This window comes from Stigmatopora argus, chromosome 18, assembly GCF_051989625.1.
Source record: "Stigmatopora argus isolate UIUO_Sarg chromosome 18, RoL_Sarg_1.0, whole genome shotgun sequence".
Classification (NCBI taxonomy): Eukaryota; Metazoa; Chordata; class Actinopteri; order Syngnathiformes; family Syngnathidae; genus Stigmatopora; species Stigmatopora argus.
In genome coordinates, this window is record NC_135404.1 from 10,312,624 (window position 1) to 10,324,420 (window position 11,797).

General features: G+C 42.6%; 1 protein-coding gene across 1 annotated transcript; it reads left to right on the forward strand.

Annotated features, from left to right (window-relative positions):
* Window positions 1-5,394: 5,394 nt before the first annotated feature.
* dusp3a (dual specificity phosphatase 3a) lies at window positions 5,395-11,462 on the forward strand. The gene is made up of 3 exons (XM_077626536.1): window positions 5,395-5,751; window positions 7,388-7,620; window positions 8,347-11,462. The coding sequence occupies exons 1-3, from the start codon at window positions 5,570-5,572 to the stop codon at window positions 8,574-8,576; spliced, it is 645 nt and encodes a 214-aa protein (XP_077482662.1). The 5' UTR covers window positions 5,395-5,569; the 3' UTR covers window positions 8,577-11,462.
* Window positions 11,463-11,797: the final 335 nt, after the last annotated feature.

Consider the following 11,797-nt stretch of genomic DNA (forward strand, 5'->3'; position numbering starts at 1 on the left):
AATCCTCTTTCCGAAATCTCAAATATGACAACTTGTTCCGGGCCGAGTGGGGCCAAACAGACAAACAGACAAACAGACCCATCTTTTATACAACAACACGAAATTGGACAGAACAAAAGCAATGCCATGCTTGAATGGGGGCAAACAGAAAGGGAGCTCATTTGGGTGATTAAGTCCTAAATACCAGATCTAATCCGCATGGGTTCCTCTTCAGAACTTAGTACAAGGGATTTAACGATGTCAACGACAAAAGCCCTGGAATATTTCCCTGAGCTTTATTGTACTCTGGGTACAAAACATCATATTTTTTGTGTAACATATATCGTATCACGGTGCAGTGAAGTCTATTCCAATCAACTGGCAATGGAATAAAAATCCTAAAACAAAATTTGGGAACCGCTGAGTTCGACCCAGTTAAATCCATGACTTAATGATACTGGAGAAGGAGGATAGTTCATAGAAAAGCCTGCATGATGTCCCCCGTGGCCTTTATTTTCATCCTCCTTATGTTGCCTCCAATGATCTGTGGCAAAAACAGCCTCCAGCCTTCTTTCATTAAGAACTTATTAAAGTCAGAGAAGTGTGAAGGTAAAAACTCTTGTCAGTCAGTCAAGGTCACGCTGCACTTTTAGGAAGAAAAATACTTCACCCAATTTTTTCCCCCAATTCTGAACATAACAATGACTTCTTTGTTATGTCACAGAAGTGAAAATGCATCATCACTTATCAGGATGTAATCTCCTTTTAGCTTGGGAGCAGAAGCAATATTTTTTCATCATGGCAGGCAGCTCCTGTCATGAGACAGCAGCTCAGCGTTGAAGGTGAAGCAGGAGGGGGGACGCAGGAGGCGCTCGGTTGCCTGGCAGTGGGTCGCCGCTCGGGGCAAACGGGATGTGAACTCCCCTGACAGGCTCAGATGGTGCAGTGCAGGAGAAACCTGCAGGTGTAATGACGAGTTGGCTTTACCGCGACATGGATTTTTGCTCGAATATCGTCTTGTTGAAGAAAAATCGATGTAAGAGGATGCATAGAGCTATGATAAAGTGTTATGTGTTGATATTTCAGGCAGTAAACCCCCATCAAAGCATCCAACTAGTCATCTGGAGGGGTCTGCGTCCTCTGGAGGCGCCCTAAGCCATTGAGTCAAGGGGCCCGTTGATAGTCATGGCCCCCGGGACCTGTCCACATCTGTTCCGCCACTGGTACTGTTGATGTGTGGCACAAGCAGTGTGCAGTTACAAGTCCTTTCCCTTAACTAATATATTCTGTATTGGAAAATTTGAACACATCTAGCATGACACCCTATAATTAAGACTAAGCAGGCTTTTCTAGGCTTTACGGCTGAGCAAGTTCCCTATTTTTCCTCTGCTAAAACTGTTTTATAAATGTGACGACAAATCATGTGATGATCCGATTATGATTGATGCTGTTGTTTGACTCTCGCCATGGCACAGTTAACGCTGATTAGCTAGGAAGTTTGACCCAACTATTGTAGGAATGTTTTGTTAAAGGACTGGAATCTTTCTGTCATGTGATGATGGCTGCTACGATGCATACTTGGCTTTACGTAAGACGTGGAGAATGTCTTACTGATGTCGTTTATTATATTCTTAGATGCACTTTAGGAAAAGTAGCTCGCGTCGCCTCCAGACACGAACGAGGGCAACCGAGCGACTCCCTTTTGTAATCAAAACAAAACTCAGATTCACGTTTTCATCCCATAAGTAGGTTGCCTACTCCGATCTGCCCGGTAACACTCGTGCAACGTGAATGCATGTGTGTGTTGGTTATGTGTAAGAATGTATCAGCGTGTATGTTTGCAGTGAGTGGGCAGAATGGGAGGAAGAGGCGGAGGAAGAGGAGGAGGAGGAGGAGGAGGAGAAGGCCAGCGCTAAAAGCTTGAACAAAAGCTAAAGATAGCTCAGCGCTCACAGGCACTCAGCTCGCCTCTTGTCAAGGTTGCACAAAACTCAACGCGACCATTTCCACAGTCCAATTACAGACATGTATGTCCCAACCTCCACCCAAGAAATCCTAGTTTCCACCAGGATTTGGATGTAGAAATCCTGATGTCATACGTAAATAGCCATAATGGAAGACAAATAAATTCCACAAAAAAGGGCCTGCCTCTTTTGCTAAGCTGTGTGTATTAATGAGTTTTTACGCACTAAAAGTAATTTATGTAAAGGTTTGCCTCTGCATAGTTGAAACCAATGACGTAGTCGAAGGCAATTTTTTTTTTACCGGTTCACTTTGGTTGGACGGAAAAAAATTGAGGCTTTTATCGGCAGTGTTCGGTTTTGGAGCAATTTTCTACACATGTATTAACCATTTTTGCGATGAAAATGATTACATTTCTTGGAATGAAAACATTTCAAACACTTGCCGCCACACCAACGAAACTATTAAATGAAATTGCTTTTTTTTTGCTTACATGACTTCTGGTAATTGACTCAGGCTTCCTGGCCGACAACAAAACTGTGCTTTATTCTTGTTTGATTTAATTTACGACTAAAAGGACTGTGGCTTGTAGCTGAGTGAACTTCAATCTATCAAATTCAGTAAAGTACCCCCTGAAGTGTGAGTGGGATTTTAAGTCAAAATCCATCCAAAATCCCAGTGATATTTAAAGGGATTTTCTCCATGGGGTTTTAGTCTGCTTTTACATTTCAAACAGTACAATTCGACAGGGAGTCGAAATCGACAGAACACCCGGCGTGGGTGAAAACATCTGCGTCTACCGCTTGGTTAAACTTGCAGACATCCGTTTAGCCCTAAATATTCCGACGCGTATTTGTTTTCCCAAGTCACAAGCTTGAAAGGGATCTATACCCTGACACGGAAACATAGAGGTTCAGGGTGATCAATGTGTGAGGGACCACCCAGAAAGAGGCAATTTCCTGATGAATGCCCACTTTTTTTCCCTGACAAAAATGGCATATTTGAATTCATTCCTGCCCTCTTTAGAATAAGTAAATGTAAAGTGAGCAAAGTTGCGGTGTCTATCTTTTTTTTTTAGTACACCTCTGATTGTTCCTCACTTAATGAACCGCCTTTGCGCCCAATCAATCTGAGAGGGGTCACACAGATGGTTCTATCCGTCACTTCAAGTTGAATAGGCCATTGTTGTAGCTCAAGAAAAATCACCAACTCGTACAAAAGCCGGAGGGTGAAAGCGGCTCACAATCATCGAGAAGCGCTCTTTCTGCTGTAAAAAAAAGTGCTTAAACTGAGGTTTGCGGGCAACACGTGCACGCTCTATTGTCTTGCACGCAGAGACCATCTGGAGAAGTCATCCGAAATGTACTAAGAGAGGCTAATAAACGTGTCTTAGTACACCGAGGGATACATTTCCACTAACATTAAAATGACTGCAGTTGCAGAATAACGCAATGCTCGTCTTACGTCTGTCTTTCCGTTTTTTTTTCTCTCTCGATTTAGTGGTTAGGAAATGGCTTTAATGTGTTCTTTTGGGATGACGTCAAGATGAATGCATGTTGGATAAGTGGATGCAGTTTTGTGTTAGACCAGCTGGACTGAGCACAAAACCAGCAAATAGGTGAGTTTTAGCAAACAGCAAACAGTCATTGACCAAGTTTTATTTTTTTTATTATTCATTTGCTTGTAAAATCAGTTGGGAAACATCTCAATTTTAATACTGATTTGGTGCCATAATGAAATATACCAGACTCTGTGTGGGTGTTCCCAATTAACAAACGAGAAATTGGAGGTCGGGGTGAATTGGATTTGAGCATTTGGTGGAACTCCCCTGCTTGTCACTGTAAGCTGATTTGCAGATGGACTCAGGTGGTCCTGCTTCAATTAAGCGACATGGATGCAAGATTAGGAGAGGAACTGTCAGTGTAAAAGCTACTAAATAAATGCTTAGTCTTATTCTCAGCCAAATGGGACTCAGGGTCTCTCTGAACCTCCAGTCTGTAACTGATGTGCGGTGCATTTTCACTCTACTTTACTATTAGTTTGTTTTTTATGACGCCCATGACATGATCTCACTATCTTAAAAGTGGTATTCAAATAAGAATGTAGCATGTCAGCAAAATGAAATAGTAACATTCATTTTGATATGTTGTCTGTGGTCTGACTTATTGCTCAGTTGTTTTTGTTGCCATGGAAATGCTCTTGCATCTCTTCACATTTCCATGGAAACACAAAAATGATGACTGGCGCAGTTGTTTAAGTGAAGCGATCTTAATCGCTCTATAGTCACTTGCCGACGCAAATGAGAAAACCGACCTTGTTTTGACAAACGAGCAAAAACCTTTTGTAAAATCATTAGCCGGTTACCAGTCTCTTTTTTGTATGTCCAATATGTGTGTGGCCAATCAGTTGTTTTTTTCAATCTGATAGTGACCAAAATCAACTCTGGATAATCTTGATGATAAATCTTATAGAAAATAGACACTTAAGGATACACTTTTGGGCAATTATTAACATCTAGAGTTGTTACCATTCCGTTATTATTGAATATATAAATAGTGTTGACTCCTTTCAAAGTGTGCGGACTGGTCATGCATTGGTAAAAATGGTCACATCATCATGCCTTTTTGATTTAATGCATCGTCACCTCTGATTTGTGCAGCTTCAATGAAGCTGTGGCGCCGTCTAGTGGCTGAATACAGAATAGCAGACACGTGCCATCATCTAAATTGCTCAGATTTATTTGCCCCCTTCAAAGGGATGGGAGGATGCGTAATAATAAATCCTGGAGGTGATTAAAATGTTGACTATGTAAGGAACGCCATGCTAGTAGAGGAATATATCTGTTGAAACAGTAAGCGATATGTTATAAAGGTATAATTTTATATGTGTCGTAGATGTTAAGAATCTATTGGAAAATAAATAAGTGACGACCTGTTGGATTTCTTATAAGAAAACTGATGTTTATCTCAGCCACGGATAAGTGACGTCATCTAAAGAGGCTCCACTCAGAAAATAGTAAATGGCGACACCTAGAGGTAAACGGAGTTCCTACAAGTACAGCTCGTAAACACGCGTGAGTTTATTTATCCATTCCGTGTCCATTCACGTTGCCCTGCTGCTTTTCCAATTCATGATTATTTTGTTGTTCGGACAGCCCCACTGATGGCGGAGTGTGGCCGTCTTTTGCGCATCATCGGCCGGGGAACAGAGCGTGCGTTCACCGGTGGGGCGTGTCTGCTGGGAAAAGTCAAAATAACGGAATAGGAACACAAGCAACTTCAACTTAAAAAAAACATTGTGTAGAATCTTCGTGAGTTTAAAAATTATAACACTTTCTAAAAATTATACATTTAAACATGGACAAAACATCATAAATGATAGTTCAAATCTAGTCAAAATGTTTTATATCTACGCACACGGTTCTTGTAGGACTTTTACCCTGAAAGGACATCTGGGAAACTCAATGCGATTCCTTGCAACTTGACGTCACCGCTCATCAGACACCTGCCAGACTAGACAACGCACGCACGACTCACGTGCGTCGATCTGAAAATGTTTTTAAACGGCAACAGAAAGTAACCCGCGTGCAGATCGACTAAAGTCGGACCTCCGATTTTTTTGCGGCGTAATGAAGAAACACCAAAGTCCCACCAAGCAATCGGCGGCGTCAGATGGCCCGACGGCGTCGTCTCGGGGCGGCGAGGTGACCGTCCAGCAACTAAATGAGCTCCTTTCGAACGGGAGCGGCTTCTACAGCCTTCCGACGCAACACTTCAACGAGGTCTACCCTCGGATCTACATCGGCAACGCGTGAGTAAATTTACCCCCCACCACCATCACGATCCCCCGTGTTTGCTTTCCTACCTGGCAGCCACCGACCGCCTGTTGTCATTTTTTTATTACCTTTAGGGCGCCCTCTAAAGTGAGTCTTGTCTATCACGATCACGACAATTTAGCAAGCTTTAACCCAAAAATATAAAAAAAGTTGCCTTACGATTTGAACCTAGCCAAGATCCACACCTCGTTTTAGAAGTGAACTCAAATATACATTTAGAACTTAAATTAGACCTAGACCAGGGGTGACCGAATCCGGTCCACAAGGGCTCCTAATCCAGTCTGTTTTTCATATCATCCTCCTCTACCACACACGAATCAAAGATCAACTCATCAGTGAACCAGATCATTTGATTCTGGTGTGTTGGTGGAGGAAATCATGGCGGTTGGAATCCCCGAGGACCAGAGTTGAGCACCCCCTGACCTAGACCCAATAAAGACAGGATTGTGTGATCCACATTATTGTGAGATAGTATTATAAAATTGTATCAGGAGGCACTTAAAGGTTCCCACTCTTAATTATCAAGGAATAAGTGGATTGACACGAGAAGGTAAGTTTAAAGTCCTCCTGCTTTCCATCTTTTGGTTCAGCTAGCTGCCAAGAAAGGAAGAGCGATGTTTTTAATGCTGTTTAATAGATCGCAGTTACAACAAGATCAATATGAATGTGCCACCCAATCAAGTCTACAAATAAAGTGATGTCTCCAAAGCATCAAACACTCTGGATTGTGTAATCAGTGCAATGTTCAAGTGGATGCGTCCAATCAAGGGGAAAAGCTCATGTGCCCTTATTGATTGGGGACCACCCTAGGGACCCACCCGTCTGACCTTTTACTGCTGACGTGTCGACTTCACTGCGAGCATAATTGGAGCAAAGCCGATATATGCTGTTGTTTGCGTTTCCCCTCCTCACATGAGATTTACGCCGGGCTTGACGAGGTGGTTCAGTCCTTGAAAATGTTCATTAAGTTCTTTTAGATGCTCCCTGAGGCGTCGACCCACTTGAGGCCTTGATCCATATTTCCAACCAGGCGCAATTATCTCCAGACAGATGCGTTGGATTCAGATTGGATTGGGGATGTTAAAGCAATCTCCTCAAAATAAAGAAAAATGTCATGAAAATTTAAGCACGTTTCAAAAATAGGGCTGCAAAATTCACAAATAATTTACCTGCCTTTGCTAAAATGCATCGCACTTGGCTAGATGGCAGAAAAGAGCCATTAAGCTCTGGTAGTAAATAACGATTTCTGAATCGAGTGAGTGAAATTACAACATTTCCCATGGCACACTAATGTTAAAAGCAAATGAAGGAATTTGTTGATGCTTAATTCTAGGGTTCCAACAACAAAGGATAAAAAAGACTCCTGCTTCAACTAAAAGTGTTTTTTCGTGGCTGCAAAATGTTGACAGTGAGTTTTGTAAGATCCAATGTATATATCACTTTTGCACACATTGTGCTGACACGCTTTTTTTTTTATCACCTCAGAGATGTTTTCTTCTTCCGTGCACACATTAATCATCCAACTCGTGTGCTGGTTTAGTTTTTGTAATGTAAAAAAAAAAAAGTAAAAATATCAGGAAGCTATAGTAAGCTTGCCTCTTTTATCCGCAGGTTCGTGGCCCAGAATGCAATGCGTCTGCAGAAGCTGGGTGTGACGCACGTGCTCAACATGGCGGAGGGCACCTCGTTCATGCACGTCAACACCAGCGCCGACTTCTACTCCGGCACGGGCATCGCCTATCACGGTATCAAGGCTAACGACACGGAGCAGTTTGACCTTAGTGCCTTCTTCGAGGAGGGCGCTCTTTTTATCGACAAGGCCCTTGCACACAACAATGGCAAAGGTGATCATGTTTATCAACGTTAAAGTGATTGTAATTATGTCGTCATTGCTTCCTAACATTCCATTAGTTTTTAGGATGGAAAAACATGGAATCCTTTGCTAACATTTGCCGCAGAAATTGGAAAAAAAGTCATGTATGCTTAAAGAAGTAAGCCAATCAATCATCTGTGGCTAATTCTGACTCACTCCAGAGTTCTGCTCCATATTTCATTACTAAATCACGTCCCTTGATGTTAGCAAAACGTCTCACCTGTAGCTGCTCGTCGTTCTCTACATATCTTTTACATGGAATATTTGATTCTCCAAGGTGCCGCGTCAGCGCTTTGTGAAACAATAAACTGCACCCACCGGAATATTGGGAGCCGAGATCGGCCGTGTTTCGCTGCAGTGTCAGATTTTGCTGCGAGCGACGTTATCGTCCCATTTTTCGCGAGCGTCGTTTGCAAGCCAGCTCTCCAAAGGTCAGAGGTTGGAGGATTTTAATGAGCGGCTCTAGAGCCGTTGCTGCAATGCGGGGGGCTCCTTTTACATGAGGACCTATTTTTACCAACTATAGTACTACTACACAACATTATATTCACTTGGAAAAATATCTGTAAGGAAGAAGGTAAATTGTAGGTGTGTGTATTGCCACCGATCCGGTTTAATCCCAACGCTACACTTTAAGACGATTGTTCTGATGTTTTTTTTTCTTCTGTTGAACTCAACCTGTTTTCGCGCCTCTTAGGGAAGGTGTACGTGCACTGCCGGGAAGGCTACAGCCGCTCACCCACCATGGTGGTGGCTTACCTCATGCTGCGCCACAAAATGGGCGCCCGGCAGGCGGTGGCCACCGTGCGGCAAAAGAGGGAGATCGGCCCCAACGACGGCTTCCTGCGTCTGCTGTGCCAACTCGACGAGAAACTGGCTCGCGAGGGCCGGCTGAACGGCGAGGTGGGCAAACTAAAGACCAAATGAAAATGACCTCTCATGCCTTTCACTTGTTTCCCGCTGCTCTCCAGGACTTTTCCCACTATCCCACTTTTCCCACATACCAGCACCCGTCACCGGGGTAATCTGGAACATGCTTTTTATCGACATAAATCAATGCGCGCACACACCCGCCCACGTCCGCCTTTACCTTCGAGTGTCCACGACGAGCTGCCGTAAAGCGCTAACCAATCGCGCCATAGACTTAGACTTCATTGAGCTACTTCGAGCATTCCGGTGTGCCGTACTCATGAGATTCCTTACCGAGAAGACGACAGCACAATCATTCCGAGAGGTTTCACTGCCGCTAATGTCGGAATTTTTAAAGTCAAATTCACGGCCACTCACAATGTGCTGTAACGACACGTAGAAGCATTCCACGACTTGACTGTAGCGTTTTTGTAACACCATTAGCTTGGCGGCTCTTAAAACCAACCAGAGGCCTCCTCCGTTTGACACTGTTTAAATACATCACGGGACAAAAGTGATTCCAGTCACTGGGTCCACTGCCAGTTCGCACACGCCATACCATGCACTTTTTTCCCCTTTTCATGCAATTAAACATTGCGATATATGTCAGTACTCATCATATATACAGTATATACATAATGTAAGAGCATCTATTGATTATTCAAGAATGTCTTCATGCCGATCGTTTCATCTATCAACTCACTATTTCTTCCTTCTTTGCTATATATAGTATATATATATGTATGACTATATGCATATGAATATATACATGTACTGTGCGTACTGTATATACGTATTTACTGTATGCGTTGACATATATGAATGTATGAGCAATGTGTCTGTAGCGTGTAATATCGTCCACGTGTCTTATATATCACTTTATATTCGTCTATATGAGTCAATTATCGATCCTTTTCATCCGTCATTTACATGTGCTGCAATATATTTATATTCCAAAACAGTATGTGCATGTTAACCAGCCCTATAATCACAATTATATGATCCGTGATCACACATTGTGTATTCACATTGAGACATGGGTGGCAGCCTGGATTGTCTAATGGTGTCATTGCATCCATGTTTCCTTTTTTTTTGCTCACTTGGCGGCACTAATTGATTTTCCCAAAGTATAAATGATGTTCCAACTTGCCGGTAGGCCTTTGGAAAGGTGCTTGCTCCACTTTATAGCACTATCCAAAGTGTCCACTAGGGACAGCTTGTACTATAAGGCAATTAAGGAGCTCTTCTCCAAAACAATTGACCAGAAACAGACTAATTGCTGCCAGATGCATCATAGCATAGCATTGCAGAATTTGCTAATGCATGAACATATTATCCCCACCTCATTTTTGTCATTATTTCACCGCACGTGCCCAGTTGTGTCAGCACTGAACATCAGCTGCACTCGTTCAACAAGCTGTGATCTTTATCAAAAAATGTGTCACAGCATGTTTTCCCCCCTTTTTCACCTCATTATGACTCAGAGACCACACAAAAAGGTCCACGGAGTACCCTTGAGTCGAACCAATGTGTTGCTGCAAAGAAATCCCAAGACCCTTTTTAACGATTAGTATCATTGCATCTTTGTTTCCCATCCAAAAACAAAATAAAACAGAATTTGGGGCTGAGCATTTCACCCAAATGCCCAGTTGCCAATATTCTTTTACAAGTAGTATGAGTCCTTTCAATACTCAAAAGTTTAAGTGCTACTTTCGCAAAATGGACCAATCTAAATGTACGTATTGCATAGTCAATACTATAATTTTAAGCATGAATGAATAACGTTTAAACTGCCCGTTGTTACCCGCAACCCTCGTGAAGATAAGTGGTTCAGATGTATGAACGAATGCTTTAACACAAACCATCACTGCCGCCCAGTCAATGTAATACATTTAATTGTCCCTATATGGATTGCGTTCCCATCTTAGTTTCCTTCTAATTCATTTCCAAGTGTAAAAATCACAGTATCACTTCTAATTTGTCTTATTCAGGGGCGATGAGCCACCAGCATCATTTTTGCGAGCTTTGAACAAGCTTTGTTGTGTTGTGGTTGTTTTTTTTCTTCAAACTGTGTTGTTTTCTCAACCGCGAATGTCAAATTGTAAACCGTAATATACTGCGTAATATATAACATGCACTAAGACTAAGTGGTCAATTGCTGCATTTAATGTCCAAGCTGGCCTAATATAACGGTCGGTAGAAACGTTTGCTTAATCGTTTACTTGGGAGGATTGAAATGAATCTTAGTTGAATTGTTTTGGGTGGGAATCGTTCGGGAAAGTTCTTGTCCTACTTCATCTTCTCTGGTTTAGAGGAATGTGACATATTGGAAAAATATGCTCATTTGACTCCCAGATAACTTTCTGAGATTTTTTTTTTACCATTTTATTTTTTTATTTGGTGTCTAAATGTGAAGTCTCTCGTGGTGTATTTTGGACCTCTCCGCTTGAATTCTCCTTTTGTGCCAAACCCCGCGTGGCCGACAACCGATACCCCGCACATGGTGGAAACTCATCTGGTTTGAACTTTGTTCACCTTTCCCACCGAGAACTTTTCCCACCTGAGAGTTTTTGTTTTAAACAAGCGCCGGAAAAGAGAAGCAAGCTGGGAGTTTGGCCAGGTGGAGCGCAGACACAAGTGTCAACGCCCCTATCAATGTTTTTTGCACAAAAGGAGTCCACTGCCTGACTCCCGCTTTGGCCCGTTTCCCACTTTGATGATGACAACCCAAACGACACAGCAGCCCACCTGAAGCCTTACAGCGTGTGTCATCCAATGTCTGTTTCAACCTCCCGTGACGAGAAGGCAAGGCTCGGTTCAAGTGCACTTGATTTAAGATCAGTTTTGATTTGTTTGTTTTTCTTAACTTGGACAACTTTGTTAAAAATAAATACTGAGTTATCATCTGGGCTCATTGCTTTTTGAGATGTTAGAAATGCCATTGCATGCCAACATATATTCAGATCAACCAAGTATTGTCTTGTGACCGTTTTTCCAACCAATGACAAGGTTTGGGTGGTTATCACAGTGAATTACAGCTGTCTACCACAAGGTGGGGACACATTTCTGCCAAACTATCCTGCATGCAAAGAAGGCAAACGACGGGGAGAAGACACAAGAAATCTCAACGCACGTCAAGATGTTGTCACAAGTTATAACTCTGTCTCCGTGGCTTTTAATAGCTAAGGATGGAGTGTCCCAGATCTCTGCCAGCACCCTCGCCACCAAGCTACCCCTTA

Excerpts from the sequence above, each read along its gene's own strand:
- dusp3a (XM_077626536.1), top strand. The coding sequence starts at position 5,570 with ATGAAGAAACACCAAAGTCCCACCAAGCAATCGGCGGCGTCAGATGGC. Across the intron at positions 5,752-7,387 it reads CGGATCTACATCGGCAACGC|GTTCGTGGCCCAGAATGCAA; the intron begins GTGAGTAAATTT and ends TTTTATCCGCAG. Across the intron at positions 7,621-8,346 it reads TGCACACAACAATGGCAAAG|GGAAGGTGTACGTGCACTGC; the intron begins GTGATCATGTTT and ends CGCGCCTCTTAG.